Here is a 17221-nt window from a genome sequence, read left to right on the forward strand (position 1 = left end):
AACTAATTAAGTGATAAAATTTTAGTTTTATGGCAAGGGAAAGATTATCTTTCTATCAGATCTCCAATCTCAAAAATATAGTTTTGAGTAAAATAATATAAACAGGGCAGTTAGTTCCATAGAAACAATGTTTATCAGACTCAATATGCAATGGGGTTAACAATAAGAAAACTGACGCTCAAAGGATTTAACACCATTGGCTTTCAAGAGCTACTAACAGTATTAACAATTATTATTTATATAGTGCTTACTATGTGCCAGATACTGTGGCAAACATTTTTAAAATATTATCTCATTTGATTGTCCCAGCAATCCTGGGAGGTACAGTGTTTTATTACCATCCCCATTTTACACAGATAGTAAGTTTCCAAGACCAGATTTGAACTGAGGTCTTCTTAGCTCCAATCCTGGCACTTTATGTACTGTGCCACCTATTCAGCCAGCATCTTACCTCTAATGATCATTTGATAACATTATAATGGGATTTTGTAATATGTTAGGTTGAGGTTTACTTATATTGTACCAAAGTCATGATTACAATTCAGTTTTAACAAACATTTGTTAAGTGCCCTACTATGTGCAACCTAGCATTGTGGATAGAGGTTCAGCCTAGGAGACTAGTAGATCTGAATATCTCAAGTCAACCTCTGACACATACTTGTTATGTCTATATAGGCAAGTCACTAACTGCTGAGGGCTTCTTGGGAAAACACAAAGCACAACTAGGCCTGGTTTCAATGAGGTCCTGAGACTTGAAAGAATAGTAACTGACATTTATGGTGTCCTAAAATTTACAAAGCACTTTACAGGCATTACCTCATTTGAGCCCCACCACATACCAGTGAGGTAGGTAACTACAGGTATTGTCTATTTTGTAAATAAGGAAACTCAGGCTCAGGAAGAGGCTTGCTCATGGTCACACCATGTCAGAGATAGGATTAGAATATAGGATTCTTTAACTCTTAATTCTGCCCTCTGCCTTATACTAATTCTAAGAGGCAAAAATGACTAGAGGGGTGGGATAAGGTGGGGGACACAACAAAATGGCTCAGTGAATAGAGCACCAGGCCTGGAGACAAGGTCTTGGGTTCAAAACTGACTTCAAACACTTTCTTACTGTGTGATCCTGGACAAGTCAATTAACCCCAATTGCCTATTCTTTACCATTTCCCTTATGCCTTGTGACTAATACCAATTCTAAAACAGAAGGTAATTTGTTGTTGTTGTTGTTTTTAAAAGCCTCTGTAAACATCAGTTGTTATCATTTGGGGGCATCTAGATGACTCAGTAAAATGAAAGCCAGGCCTAGAGATGGGAGGTCCTGGGTTCAAATCTGACCTCAAATACTTCCCAGCAGTGTTACCCTGGGCAAGTCACTTAACCCCAATTGCATAGCCTTTACTTCTCTTCTGCCTTAGAACCAATACACAGTTATTTATTCTAGACAAAAGGTAAGGGTTTTAAAAAAATGACTAGGCTGTTCCTTCTAAGCACAAGAAACACAAGCAGGAAATGAAATGCTGAATTTACAGAACAGAAAATAAGATTATATGGCTAAAATGTGAGTGCATGCACAAAGGGGAGTAATGTGAAATAAATCTAGAAAAGCAAGCTGAAGTCAAATTATGAAAGGCTTTAACTATGGAGTCCACATACTTTATTAGAATCAAGCACTGAAGATGTTTTAGCAGGAGAGAGATGTCATCAGATTTGGGCCTTAGGAAGAGCATTCTATTGCCACAGGGAAGCTGAATTGGAGAGGTTAGTTAGATCAGAAGCAGAGAAATCAATTAGGACAATGAAATAGTTCAGATAATGAGGCCTTGAATTAGGACAAGTTTGAAAGAGGCTGTAGAGGTAGCCTCAACAATAGTTAATGGCTGATTAGACATGAGGCTAGAAAAGGAAGGTAAGTGCCAATGGACAACTTAGTAGTAAAAATTTCTTTTTATCAGAATAATGGTCAGATTAGCATTATACAAAATATAGCTATAAAGTAAATAGTAATAGGGTAGAATATATGTAAACTTAAAGACTATTCATGTTGAGGGCTGAGCTTGAAGTGATAACGAAATATAAGAATAAGACCTGGATTAGGGTTTATAGAAATGGTCTTGATATGTATATCTTTTCTTTTTCCTGCTGTTCTTTTACCTGAATCACCATAAAACAAATGTTATGAATTTTCTATTTGTAGCAATACATGTACTGTTCAGTTTCTGGATCTGTGCTTGTATACAGCATAATCCTAACAAGTGAAGAAAACTGTGCCATCTTGACTTATGAGAAAAAAAAGAACTAAAATTAGGAGTTGCTTAATACAAAATGTGAATGAAAATTCTAAAATTTCACACCAAACTTGAAAATATGGGAAGACAACTATCACAAAAAATGACTCTAGTACTGGTTAACCTAATTGTGGGATTTTGCATAACTTAATTTCTAGATTCTCATGACACTGCTCTCTCCTGGTTCTCCTTTTCTACCTGATTCTTCTGTCTTCTCCTTGTTCCCCAATGCTATCTCTGTAATGCATTATCTGGTCCATACCAAAGAATGGTCATTTTTGCAAGATGGCAACTGGTTTGCACACAAAAAGGCAAAATGGACTGTCCACTGGGGTCTATGAGAACCACCACAAACATTGCTTATGTTCTCTGCTAGTCCAGCCACTGACAATTTGCTGGGGGCCATCATACCCTGACTGGCTGACAAAGTCACAGTCTGGGGAAAAAGGGGTAGATGACAGCCCCCCCCAACCCCCTCTCTGTAACTTCTCTCCTCAACTTCCCCTACTAATGGACTTGCTATGATTATTATTCTCTCCCCAATTCAGGAGAAATAATATGAGAGCAAATACTTATAGGATCAATATATACCCCACTTTAATCCCCCTAGATTAGTACCCCAAAAAGATTGCAATTACAGAATTAAAGCCCAAAGATTATTGCACATAACCCCTCCGTTCTCAAGGCAAAAGACATGCTTCAAGGCCTTACAATAAACACTGGCCAAATGCTTGAGCACCATAATAAATCTTTCCCCATAGTTATCACACTCCAATGAATTTGTTGATGAACAGAAACCAGGTAGCATTGCTAGGCACTTCAAAGTAACACAAGAAAAACTGAACTTGTAAATTGAGGAAAACCCCAAAATTAGTCTGCTTTTAGTCCTCACATCTAGATTCAAAGATGTTTTGTTATTCATCTCCCAAGCAATTGTGACTGACAGTGAAAGCTGACCAAAAGCACAATGATCCTCTCAGTAGGTCAAGGGGTTCTAAACTACAAATGACTTTATTCACATTAATCATATCTATCACAGAGTATTGTAGAAATGCAGTAAATGATCACAGAATTCTTTGTTGTAGTAACATCACACGTGTTGTTTAGGTGATCTGATAATATCTAATCAAGATGTAGAATGTCACATATGTAGAGAATTGATGTGTGTATGTATCTGCAAACCTATGTAATAAACAAATCATGACATTATGGCAGATCATTGTGTATGATGCCTGCATACATGGGTTAAATGCATGGTGTTTCTCATCTCCTTATTCTGATCAGGTCCGTCACATCTGGTCCTTAGAGAGGCCACTGGACAGACCTTGCTAACAATCAGTCTTCCTTGGTCACAGATGCTGAAATTGACATGAAGCCATTCTCTAAGATGGTCTATGGGTTGTACCAGATGGGTGCCCCATTGCACCTAAAAGATTATTGTGCCTCCATTGCCAAAAACTCCATGCTGTGAAGATTGGATTTAGCTATCTCCTGATTGTAACAATGAAGATACTTAGCTCTTTCCTTAATGTGATGATTAAATTGTAATCCCCTGATTGTAACAATGAAGGTTCTTAGCTCTTCTTTTAATGGGAAGACTGAATTGTAATCTACAATCTATTTTTAGAGTTTAATCCCCAAAAGGTGATAACAGTATTTTAAGTAGATCTACCCATTTTAACTACAAAAAGGTGTTAAGTAACTACAAAAGGTAAACTAACCAAAAAAGGTGTTAAGTAACCCAAAAGATATAATCTAAACAAAGATGGTGTGAACTAAAGAGTGGGTAGTCCTGGAGAAAAGCGTCTGCTGTGATTGGTAGACATGAAATTTAGGGGACGTCACAGGAAAGAAAAAGATCTTTAAAAAGAGGATCAGAAGTGTTCTCTCTCTCTCTCTCTCTCTCTCTCTCTCTCTCTCTCTCTCTGTCTCTCTCTCATATCTTCCCTCTATTGTAAATAAATTAATTTTACTTTAGTAAAATTAAATCCCTGGCGACCACCAATTTTATCAGTCTCAACCACAATAAAATTTAACAATGCCCAGGGAAATACACACACACACACACAAAACACACACACACATATATACTGCAAGTTTGATGGTTGTGATTTGCTCCCAATGTTTACGCAGAGGTCCATCATATGGTCTCTAGCGGCCTATTTGATCAACTGTTCAACTCTTGTATAGAGGTCACACTTTTACCCAAGAAATAATTAAATAACATTCCAAATGTTTTGGGATACCTTTAAGCCTCTATACCCCTTATCATTCATAATCACAAGGGGAAGTTGAAAGGGAAATTAAGAATTCTTGGGGAAAACTATGCCAGAAAACAACAGTTAAAATGGTCTCAGGTACTTTCCCTTTTTAGTTGCTCTGCTCGGGACTGAACTCTCCAAGTCTGAACCTGGCCACAGAGGATAAAAGCCTGATAAGATATGTGTTCTCTAATTCTCTCTCACAAGTCTGGAAAAAGGCAGCCTTGATGCAGATTCTGCCTTTAGAAGAGAAGGTACATCCATCTGAGCCAGGAGACTACCATATGAATCTGTAATGTCAGAAGACATCTAGTCTTCAGACCTCCTGGAATGGACTTTGCCAAGTCCTTCCTAGGTTGACTAGTCATACTGGCATCAAGGTTGCCAAGCAGATAACCTGGATTCATCTCTCCCATGTGAAGCCTGCTATGACTGACCTCAGTCCAGCAGAAGATAAAACAACCCCTCATCAGCTCCTGGACCCAGTTAAGAAAGGGTCTCAAGATTAATTAGTGGTCCTTGGCCATATATTTATCTGACTTGATAATTTTGATCTAATCCCTCACCTACTACCTACAAAGCATTTTGGCACTTTGTGTCCCACTTTTTGCTAGGGAACATGGGGGTGGGGAGGTGGCGGAGAGGGAGATGGATAGAAGAGCCCAATATTTATGTGCATCTCATCCACCAGGGCAACCATGCCTTTAAATGAATCAATTGCTATTTGTCTTTGATCTTTAGAGGAAAGAATATCCCTGGTGGGAGTGGGATCAAACATCGAGAACTCATATGATTATTCTTTTGCAATCAATAAGAGAAACTTAAATACAACACCAAACTGTACTGCCAAGAGCTAGAAGAGTCCTCCCACTCACTCACTTTTAACTGGAAAAAGAACACTAATCTTTTGAAATTTTCACAACCTTGAGCTTGTGACATTGTCAGGCCAACATTTCTGTATAATGAGCAAAATTGGACATGAGGTCAGGAAATTAGATGGAATGGCTAATCTCCTGGCTGAAGTATCTGTTTGTGGATTTTCTCTTTTGTTCCCCAAAGGGACTGTGTGTTGCTTATGTTTACAATGCCTTCTTTGGTATAAAGAACTAATTCCTAAGTCAACTCTCAAATTACAAGGATCAAAGATTAAAATGATGCAGTTGAGGGTTGAGGGGCAATATGAATATAATTGGCACCAAAGTGGGGACTGCCTAAAGTCAACCATTTATGCAGAGTCAGTCTGAATGGCCCTATGTTTAAACTTTGCCTAGACTCTGGGTACATTTCCTGCAGCCATCCTGCAGGAAATGGTGGTCCAAAAATAGCCTTGCACATGCACACTTAGACATGAGAGAGATGCTGAGGTGGCATATAACCCATATCTTCATGACACCAATCAACATATTTTTGCCCTTATGTGGAAGGGAGTATGCAGGGTATTGAAGGAAGACTAGTACTCCTGATATGAAGGCTTACGGAGCTCTTTTTAGGGCTGCTTTCCTCCTTTGGTGTCCAACTGCCACCCAACTCTCACCCACAGCTCTAATAAACTGTAGCATGCTCAGCATCCACACCAGGGTAGACCATCTCAGCAGATGAGCTAACCCCAGTTGATGATAGTTGACAGGCCTCAAACCTGTCACTGAGATTGGGGGGGATTGTCAACACCACACATGCAGAAGATTTCCCAGAGCAGATGAGAACAATTTTTAGCAAGAGCAACAAGGGAGGCTGAAGCAAACACTATGGAATGCTTAGAACTTGGTTAGACATCAAAGAAGCCAAGGTCATGCAATGCATCTGGAGCCATCACCAGTCATCTTGTCTTGCCACTGGACTTAAATGAGTTGAAGAGAGTGAGGCCAACAACTTTATGCAACTATGGCTCACTTAAATACAATTTATGAGCAATTCAAAAGATATCATCTTAATATCATTATGGTTCTCTTCCAGTACAAAGGACAACAACCAGGCCTTACATGGAAGTTGTTTATACAGGTCTATAAAAGTCAGGCAGAATTTGAAATCCATGCCGGCAACACCCAATTGTTTGCTGTTTTGGTGTGCTAATAAATTACTTTTACCTCTCTTTTCCTGGGTTTGCCTTATGGACCAGGGTGAGGCCCCACCAAGATTTCTTCTAACAGAGCCAATACTGTAGTTGATTGAATAGGTAAATGTGACATGGTCAGACTTGTGCCAAAATAAAAATAACTATGGTAGATATAGGAAAGATGAGATAAGAGTGATGAATTAAGGGAGACTAATTAAGAGGCTATTGCATTAATCTAAGTAAGTTGTGATTAGGGCCTGGACTTGGGTAAAATGTATGAGTAAAGAGAGAACAGATTATCTATAGAGAGAAAAAACAAATCTGTTAACTGAAATGATATGGAGGGTAAAGGAAAGTAAGGAATCAAGGATTAAATCAAAGCTACAAATCTGGGATACTAGAGTAATGGTGTTAATTTTGCCAGAAGCAGGAAGTATTAAGGAGGGCTGAGTTTGGATGGAAAGTAATTGAGTTTACAATGTCTCCATGATATCCATTTTGAAATGTCCAACAGAAAGCTGGTAATCCAGGTCTGAAGTTCAGAAGTGACCGAGAGAAATATGGGAGTTATCTTCATCCAGAGAGTAGTTAAAACTCATAGAAGCTAATGAGGTCACCAAAGGAACATACAGAGAAAAAAGGTCCTAAGACAGAGCCTTGTGCAGTACCCACAGATAAGAGTATATGACAGTGATAGTGAACCTTTTAGAGATGGAGTGCCAGGCAAGCCCTGCCCCCCCCCCCCCCCATCCTGTGCAGGGGAGAGAGAGCGCTCCCACTGGGCTGCTGGGAAGAGGACTGGGTGAAGTGAGGAATGTCCTCAGGGAATGTAGAAAGGGGGAAGGGAGTGGCCCGAGCACTCTGCTCCCCTCCAGCTCTGCAGCCTGTGAGCCACCCATCTTACCCACTGTGCGCTCTAAATTGGGCTGCTGAGCAGAGGGCAGGTGATAAGAGAAATGTCATCAGGCACAGTGGAGAGGAGGGGAGCAGCTCTGAATAAGTCCCTCTGCCTTTCCAGTAATGAAGGGGGGGAGGGAGGTCAGCAGCTGTGTGCCCACAGAGAGTACTCTGCATGCCATCTTTGTCAACCATGCCCTAGGTTTGCCATCACTGATATATGGCATCAATGCTCTCAATGAAGGAATAGCCAGAAAAGTAGAAAGAACTAAAGAGAGCAGTTTCATGAAATTCCCAAAAAGTAAAACTAGGATATGAAGGGTAAACAGTAACAAATGTAGCAGAAAAGTCAAATAGGATGAGAATAAGAAAAAACTTAAGTTTTAGCAAATTAGAGATCACTGGAGAAACTAGCTTCCTAAATTTAGTGAAAGGGTCCTAAGTTAGCTCACAAAAGATTAAGTGAATAAGACAAAAAGAACATAAAAATTTTTCAAAACCTTTGACTAAGAAAGGGAGAGTATTGTATGAGAAGAGATAGAAGATGATATCATGGATATATAGTCTAGTGACAATCTTTAAGATTGTGGGAGAAACAGTCTCTGTTTGAAACAGTCCTGAGACTTTAAGAATTCTTAAATATGACACTTAATTTTGTACTATAGAGGACCACAATACATTACTCTACTAAAAGACATTTTTTAATTTAATCATCTTTTTTTATTTGATGTTTTGTTGATCAAGGAGAAACTACAAATACTTGCCTTTTTCTATCTCTAATTATGACATAGGGGACCTAGAAGGCCAAAGAGTATTGGCTTTAGAATTTGAAAAACCTGAGTTTGCATCCTGCCTCAGACTCTTAGTAGCCATCATTTAACCTCTTTCAGTCTCACTTTTCTCATCTGTAAAATGGCAATAACAATAATACCTACACTTCCCATAGGGTTGTTATGAGAATCAAATGAAATGGGTAAAATGCTTTACAAATCTAAAATCACTTAAAGTGGGTATCTCAAAAGTCTTAGTACATACAGTATAGTACAGTAACCATATAAATGTTAGCTATTTTTATCATTAGTACTACCATTGCACTCCCCTGTCCAGAGATAATAATTATAAAGCATTTAACACAATGTCTGATATATATTAAGCTTTTTATAAACGTTAGCTATTATGTAAGTATAACAGATGCCAGTCTCCTCACTCTATCATATCAACAAAAAATTTCAGAGAATGCCAGAGTAAGGACATTGTTCTGATGTGTTGTGCTTTTTAAGACACAAATTTGTCCAAAAACCAACGTCAGGAACAAAAATGTAAGGAACGTATATAAATACTATTTGCTGGTGAGGATAGAGCACTGGATTGGAGTCAGGAAGACCCGAGTTAAAATCCAAGCTCAGGTACTAGCTTTGTGACCCTGTTTAACCTATTTACCTTAATCCATTGGAGAAGGAAGTAGAGCAAAGCACTCCAGATTTTTGCCAAGAAAACTCCATAAACAGTATGACCCACGGGGTCACAGAGTGGGACAAAACTGAACTCAAAAACACCAAATTTACTGATTCCTTTTAGAAAGGGGGCAAGAAACCTCTCATACTTTTCATGACCTGGCAGCCAACGGCATGACATGACTGTAGCAGAATTAACAGGAAAAGTGAGTGTATGACCAAAATAGACACTTGAAGAGGACCCATGTCCAAAGACAAAGGTGGAAGAGGCAAACTAGAGAGAACAGTCATTTATTCTAGACCCCACTCGAAGCTGGAAATCCTAAATCAACAGGTTAGCTGCCCAAACCTTTAGCAGTATCTTCCTTCTGCAAGACGTGGGTGTGCCCTAGAACATGACACACCAGGCTCTGATTTTATTAGAGCTCTTCTCCAACTGAGAGAACGGCAGATATGGGGGAGCTACAAGATAGAAGGCCCTGGAAAGGGCCAGCTTCACCTCGACATCCCGGCGCATCCCCCACTCCCAGCCATTGCTGCTACCTCCTTTCCGGCCTGGGGAAGCAGCCGTCAGGAGGGATGCCGAGAGCCTGCTGGGCCCTGCAGCTCTAACTTTTGAGTTCGAGGGTCTCCCGGAACCTGCTCGTAATCTCCCACACACTTTCCCTACATTTGTCCCAGAACCAGATAAGCTACCCTAATCTTAAGGAGCTAGGGGATACCACAAAAGAAAATTGACCCTCGCGGGCCTCTGTTCCGAACTTCCGTCCCCTTTCCCCCGCCCCCGGAGGGAGTCGGCCGAGGGGGCGTGAGGCTGGGCGCGGGGCAGGCCCGGGCGCGCGTCCACGAGACCCGGGCCCGCGCAGCAGGTGCGGCCGGGTCCTTCCCCTCCCAGCAGCCCCTCCCCCCGCCAGGACTCTCACCCCGACAATGTTTCCCAGAGACGCAACCACCACGGCCGCCGCCTCTTTCGACCACTGGGCTCCCCGGTCGCCGCCGCCACCACCACAGCTGCCGCCACCCCCGCCGCTGCGTTCGTCGTCGTCGTCGTCGCCGCCGCCGCCGCCGCCGCCGCCGCGGCGCGCGCCCGCTCCCACGCACTGCTCCGTGGCCGCGCCCGCGCCCGCGCCAGCTGCGCGCTGGCGTCACTTAGCAACCGCTAGAGGCCCAGAGCAGCCGAGCGTCGTCTAAGGTTCCGGAGCAGCGGGCGCAGAGCTGTGCGTTCCCAGAGGTAGCTGTGGGGCTGCTACCCGCTGGACCTCCCTGGCGCCCTACGGCCCCGGGATGAGTGGAGAACCCCCCCTGGGGTGTGGCTGATTCGTCCGCCCTGCCCCCCTACGTCAACTTACGTCACTGTATGTCGTCACCGCTGCTCCAGTACGTCACTGTTGTCTCTGGGGAGGAGAGAGTGGGCTGTCTTGGGCCTCTTGGCCTGCCCCCCTCAATTTGCCGGGAAATCTTTTGAAAAAGACGATCGTGGCTTTGTTGGAGCGGAATTGAAAGAACCTCCAGCTGGGCATCCAGAGGACAGGGTTCGAGCCTTGGCACAGCCTCTGACTTTTTTAGGGTGGGTGTTGCCCTCTCTGTTTCTGAGGGTGAGGGCGGGGAGGCTGACAGGTCGAACTGGGGTAATGGCCAAAGTTTTCCCCTCTCTCCCACCCCCTGTGATAACGACATCACCTGCCAGTCCTGGAGGACGTTCCAGAAGAAGTGGGCTAGAAGCTGAGTTTTTTGTGGGGGGTTAAAAAGGTCCGAGTGGACCCTGAGGAGCCTTGATTGATGTTGGGATTAATTGGAGTACCATAATGTATGTCAATTCAAACCTATGTTCTTTGGGACAGAGAACGATGTCAGAGTTGTCTTTGCTAGCAGTTGCTTTGACTGGTTTCCTCTCCCACTTTTTCCAAGGTCTAACCAATAGGGAATATGTTTCTGTGCTTTAAGAAGTCCTGGAGTACTAATAAGTAGTTATCTAGGAGTGTTATAATGTCATTTAAGTGAAAGAATATACATACATGAGAAAAATGCTGTGTAAAAACTAGACTGAATAAATAGTACAATTGAATCCCAAGGGTTTCAGAGAACACAGTAAAGATGAATGGTCATTATCAGTTGAGTTTAATTTAGGAAGATTTCCTAAAGGAGGTAAGTTTTCAGTTTCTCAAGAATCTCCAACCCAAACCCTATGAATTTCTCTGAGGCTTACTTGGGTCATCAAGTTCCAAAAGTCTGCCTCTGTTACAGCTCTCCCACTCCAGGAATGGGGCACATTGTTGGTGTAGTGAATGCCCCATTATTGCCCAGGTTGGATTTGGTGACCTCCTAAGATTCTTTCTACCTCAGGCAGAACTGGTACTTGTAATTAGGAAATCTTTTGGTGGGGATCCCAAATAGATCCAGCATCTTCATTTTACAGAGAAACACCCAGGAGTTATGTAAAATAATCCTAAACCAAGGTCACACAGCTAATAAACACCACCAGGCAAGTTTCATCCAATGTATTTATATATTTATTCACAACCCAAGAGGGGTGTTAGAGGTGTTTTGAGTTCATTTTTTGTAGATGCCCCAAGTTACTCCCTAAGACTGATTACACGGGAGCATACACACACAGAGCATCTTATCCTGTTTCACTCCCTCTTAAACTTCCCACCCATATTTATTTTTAATCTTTTTCTGTTGAAAAAATATGTACATCCTTAGTAGAGAAACGTTCTAACATTATGTGCTGTACAATTGAATCTTTTTTGGTTTTTTTCCCCTAGTGTCTTGTTCTAAGAACTTCTTTTTCCTCTTCAGACACTTAAGGGCTTGTCATTAGTTATTTACTTGCCCAAGAGTCCTCAAAAAAAAAAAAAACTGGAATAATTAGAGATAGCAAATGGTCCCTGAGCTTTTATTATGTTCTGGACTCCTCACTGTCATAATCATATCAGTTTGCCAAACCTTTTTCTTTTCCACCTCCACAGCCTCTTTCAAGTCAAGCCCCATGTGTGTTCACATAGCCACTACCTTAGTTCAAGCCCTCAGTTACCTCTTGCCACCCAACTGGCCTCTCTCTTTTAAATCTTATCCTTACTCCAGGCCATTCTCCTGACAACTCCCAAAATTATTTTCTTTAGACATAGATCTGGCCATGTCATACCCCTCAGCACTGTGGATCCCTATCACATCTAGAATAAAATATGTAGTCCTTTGTTTAGATTTTAAAAGTAACCTGGCCCTAACCTGTCATTCCAGCCCCACTGTTCATTCTTCTTCTTCCCACACCCTGTAATTCATCCAGCCAAACTGGTTGCCTTTTCTGCACACATTACACTCCATTTCTAATCTCCCTGCCTCTGTATTGGCCATCCTTCACAATTAGAATCCAGTCCTTCCTCACAAAAATCCCTTCCTCCAGGACACTGTTGAAACATTACCTTCTACATGAAGTCCTTCCTGATGCTCATAGCTACTAGTGTCCTCCTTCCCAAACTACATTTTATTACTTTGTTTCTATTTGTAATGTAAGTTCTTACTGAATAGGGATTGCTTTATTCTTTTTATTCTAGCACATAATAAGCACTTAAATACTTCATTGATAAATGCTTATGATACCCATATATACCCATATATTTTACCTAGTCTTCTGTTTGTTCATGCAAGATTAGCAATGTGTACCATCACATGTTGATAAAAATTTCCTATTTTTATAAATTCTAAGATTTTAAGGAGCATAAAGTTAGAAGAGTATTTTAATCCTTCTTGAAAACATGCTTTATTATTTTAAAAACCTCAGATTTGGACAATATATTGCCCCAACCTTAGCAGGTCTGACACATCTATCACCAAAGAGGCTTTGGTGCCTGTTGAGAAACAATACACCAGCTCCTAATATAAAAGTACCTAAGCTTTTACAATGATGGCAAACCTTTTAGAGCAGAGTGTCAGGCCCCACCCCCCAGAAAATACATGCCATGCCCCCCTTTACCCTACACAGGGGAGGGAGAAAGTGCTCCCATTGGGCTGCTAGATAGAGGGGTGGGTGAAGTGAGGAATATCCTCAGTGAGTGTAGAGAGGGGAAGAAGGGGAATGGCTCAAGCATTCTGTTCCCCTCTGGGTCAGCCACCTGTGAGTCACCCACTTCATTTCCTGTGAGCTTCCATTGGGCTACTGGACAGAGGGGTGGGGATGTGAAAAAATGTCATCAGTCATGATAGAGAGGGGGAAGGGAGCAGCTCAGCCTTTCTAGTAATGAACTTCTCATGGGGGAGAGCCTACATACCCACAGAGAGCACTCTGAGTGCCATCTTTTCTACCCATGCCATAGGTTCACCATCACTGTTCTATGAAGTAGCTTTATTTTAGACAAAATGTTTATTCTATGCTACTTTATTTAGGTTCCTTATACTTAGACTGAAATCTTTAGCTTTGAACTCTGATGGGTATTAACTCTACCCTTCTGTACCCACCTCATGAATAAGTAAGATCATTGACTTAAACCTGGAGGGGACCTTGGAGACCAGTGGATCCAACCTCTTCATTTTACAGCAAAGACAAGGATTGACTTGCCCAGGGTCACACTGCTAATATGTGTCTACATCAGGTTTTCAATCCAGGTCTTTCATCTATCCTATATATAGCTTGTATATACATAGTTGTTTGCATGCTCTCATTAGAATGTGAGCTCTTTGAGGGCAGGAACTGTTTTTACCTTTCTTTGTATCCTTAGTCCTTAGCATAGTCCTTGGCAAATAGTAAACATTTAATAAATACTTGCTGATTGACTAATTCTTGACTCCAAATCTGCTTCTCTATCTACTACACCTTAGGGCCTCTCTCAGATGGTGAACTGACCTAGCCTTCAGATTTTATCTGCTCCCCTTATTTGATGTATTTGTCTCCAGTGGTCCCAGGCACTGAATCCAGAATCCAAAGACTTGGATTCAAATCTCAGTTATGCTACTTACTATCTCTGTGATCATAGGCAAGTCATAATTTCTTAGTGTTAGTTTATTTATCTGTTAAACAGGGACAAGTCTGTAGTAAGAAAAATTACTTTGTGAATTGTTATGTTAGCAATTATATGTCCCCCAAGGATTTCCTTATTATAGACCCAGTCCTGCCTCAGGCAGAATCTGGCAAAAAGAACCTCAGAGGTCACCAAATTGAACCTGGGCAGGAACCCTCTCTATAATGTCCCCATTAAGTGCTCATCAGCTTCTAATTGGAGACCTACAATGATAGGGCATTCACTATTTCTCAAGATATTACTCAGTTTATTAATAACTTTTAATTGTCTGGAAACTTTTTATTGAACTGAAATTTCTCTACAACTTGCCACTCATTACTTTTAGCTCTATCCTCTGGGGCCCAGCTAATTCCTCTTCTGTATAAATGCCTCCTCAGATACTTTATAATAGCTTTCGTGACTCCTCCCCTCACAAAACTCCCCAGAGCTTTCATTAATCTTTATATATCATGCTGGAAGACTACACTCTATACTTTTGGTAATATACTTCTCTCAGTACAGCAAAAGGTCAAACAATGGGATGAGAGGAAAAGTTTTGGGAGAGGAAAAGATGAACCACCACACCATTCAATTTTGGTGTAGGTATTAATGCACTAAACTCATGGTTTATTTTATTTGTTTTTCAAATAAACTGTTTCTGTATCTTCCCTAATTGATTTTTTTGGACCCAAGTATATGACCATTTATCTTGAGTGAATTTTATCTTAAATGCAGTCAGCTTTGCACCTTTGTGGTCCTGATTCTGTGATCCTGAAGGATATTAGTTATCCTTCTAGAATTGTATCATCCAAAATCCTTATGAGACTATGCCTTTAATCAAGTCAGAGCCAAAATCAAGAGCTTCCAGGTTTAAAAAAAAAAAAACATAAAGCAGTCAGAAAGAAAGAATACAGGAAGCAAGGAATCACAAAATCGCGCAAGACTTTGTAGCTACTAACACACAGGAGAGAAAATCTTAGGATACAATTTTCCAAAAGACAAAAGATAAAGCCTTACAGTTAAGTATTACTTATTTTGCCAAGCTGAGTTGTCCTTCATTTTCAGAGTACCAATGACATGATTTTGAGGTCAGGGTACAGTATGTTCAACTGTAACTGATCAGTCCAGGATGAATTCAGAAGGCTCTACCACAGGTCAGGCACTAAAGTCCATTAGAATATTTGGGATGAAAATTTCTCAAGATTTGTGCAGCTCATTTTTCCTTTGTACTACTGTCATTCTGTTTTGCTCATAGAATATAGCACCTTTGATGTGTATATGCCATATTGGTTAGTTCTGTGCCAGTGCCTCCCATGTCTCCAATTAGTACTAAAGTTCTTCAGAGAGACCTTGAGAATGTCTTGTACTACTTCTGACCTCTGTATGAGTGCTTGTTTTCCGTGAGTTCTCCATAAAATAGTCTTTTAGGTAAATGTGTATTTGGTATTCAGGTTATGTGGCCAGCCCTCAGAGTTGCTTTCTGAGATAGAGTTTGAATGGTTGACAATTCTGTTTGAGAAAGGACCTCATAATTGCATGGATTCTGAATGAACAACGATGCTTTCATGCTTTCGCAATCACCAATGAAGTAAAGCAGAATTGGTATACTTACTTCCATACGATTTAGCATGTTGTTTTCTTCTATATGGTCAGATACATTCAACAAAGATGAAACACATGTCAACGGCAAGAATTACACATCTCAGCAGCAAGAATTAGAAAGAGAAATTCCATTTAAAATCACCCTAGACATACTTGGAATCTATCTGTCGAGACAAACACAGGAACTATATGAACACAATTACAAAACACTCTCCACACAATTAAAACTAGATCTAAACAATTGGAAAAATATTGATTGCTCATGGGTAGGATGAGCTAACATAATAAAAATGACAATCCTACCCAAATTAATTTACCTATTTAGTGTCATACCCATTGAACTACCAAAAAACTTTTTTACTGAATTAGAAAAAACAATAACAAAGTTCATTTGGAAGAACAAAAGATCAAGGATATCCAGGGAAATTATGAAAAAAAATGCGAAGGAAGGAGGACTTGTAGTCTCAGATCTCAAACTATACTATAAAGCAGTGGTCATCAAAACAATTTGGTACTAAGAGACAGAAAGGAGGATTAGTGGAATAGACTTGGGGTAAATGACCTCAGCAAGACAGTCTATGATAAGCCCAGAGATCCCAGCTTTTGGGACCAAAATCCACTATTTGATAAAAACTGCTGGTATAATTGGAAAATTAATTAAAATTAAAATTGGAAGAGTATGGGAGAGATTAGGTTTGGATCAACATCTCATACCCTACACCAAGATAAACTCAGAATGGGTGAATGACCTGAATATAAAGAAGGAAACTATAAGCAAATTAGGTGAACACAGAATAGTATACATGTCATATCTTTGGAAAAGGAAAGACTTTAAAACCAAGCAAAAGTTAGAAAAAATCACAAAATGTAAAATCAATAATTTTGATTACATCAAATTAAAAAGGTTTTGTACAAACAAAACTAATGCATCCAAGATTAGAAGGGAAGCAACAAATTGGGAAACAATCTTCACAACAAAAACCTCTGACAAAGGTCTAATTACTCAAATTTATAAAGAATTAAACCAAGTGTACAAAAAATCAAGCCATTCTCCAATTGACAAATGGGCAAGGGACATGAAGAGGCAATTTTCAGTTAAAGAAATCAAAACTATTAATAAGCACATGAAAAAGTGTTCTACATCTCTTATAATCAGAGAGATGCAAATCAAAACAACTCTGAGGTATCACCTCACACCTAGCAGATTGGCTAACATGACAGCAAAGGAAAGTAATGAATGTTGGAGGGGATGTGGCAAAGTTGGGACATTAATGCATTGCTGGTGGAGTTGTGAATTGATCCAACCATTCTGGAGGGCAATTTGGAACTATGCCCAAAGGGCGATAAAAGACTGTCTGCCCTTTGATCCAGCCATAGCACTACTGAGTTTGTACCCCAAAGAGATAATAAGGAAAAAGACATGGACAAAAATATTCATAGCTGCACTCTTTGTCGTGGCCAAAAATTGGAAAATGAGGGGATGCCCTTCAATTGGGGAATGGCTGAACAAATTGTGATATATGTTGGGATGGAATACTATTGTGGTCAAAGGAATAATAAAGTGGAAGAATTCCATGTGAACTGGAAAACCTCCAGGAATTGATGCAGAGTGAGAGGAGCAGAACCAGGAGAACTTTGTACACGGAGACTGATACATTGTGGCACAATCTAA

The 17221-nt window shown here is 40.6% G+C and overlaps 1 protein-coding gene across 7 annotated transcripts in view; it reads right to left on the reverse strand.

Annotated features, from left to right (window-relative positions):
* Window positions 1–13721, reverse strand: part of BTBD9 (BTB domain containing 9) — a 550633-nt gene extending 536912 nt beyond the window's left edge. For 4 of the 7 annotated variants that reach the window (XM_056818165.1, XM_056818162.1, XM_056818164.1 and 1 more), the window contains exon 1: window positions 9877–13721. Coding sequence is in view for 1 of the 7 variants with exons in the window: in XM_056818163.1 (XP_056674141.1) it covers window positions 9453–9470 (18 nt within the window). In the remaining 6 variants the exon portion in view is untranslated. Of the gene's footprint in view, window positions 1–9302; window positions 9396–9452; window positions 9741–9876 lie in introns of those variants that run through there. The other 3 variants (XM_016431036.2, XM_056818163.1, XM_016431037.2) reach the window with 3 other exon arrangements.
* Window positions 13722–17221: the final 3500 nt, after the last annotated feature.

Source organism: Monodelphis domestica, chromosome 2, assembly GCF_027887165.1.
Source record: "Monodelphis domestica isolate mMonDom1 chromosome 2, mMonDom1.pri, whole genome shotgun sequence".
NCBI classification, from domain to species: domain Eukaryota; kingdom Metazoa; phylum Chordata; class Mammalia; order Didelphimorphia; family Didelphidae; genus Monodelphis; species Monodelphis domestica.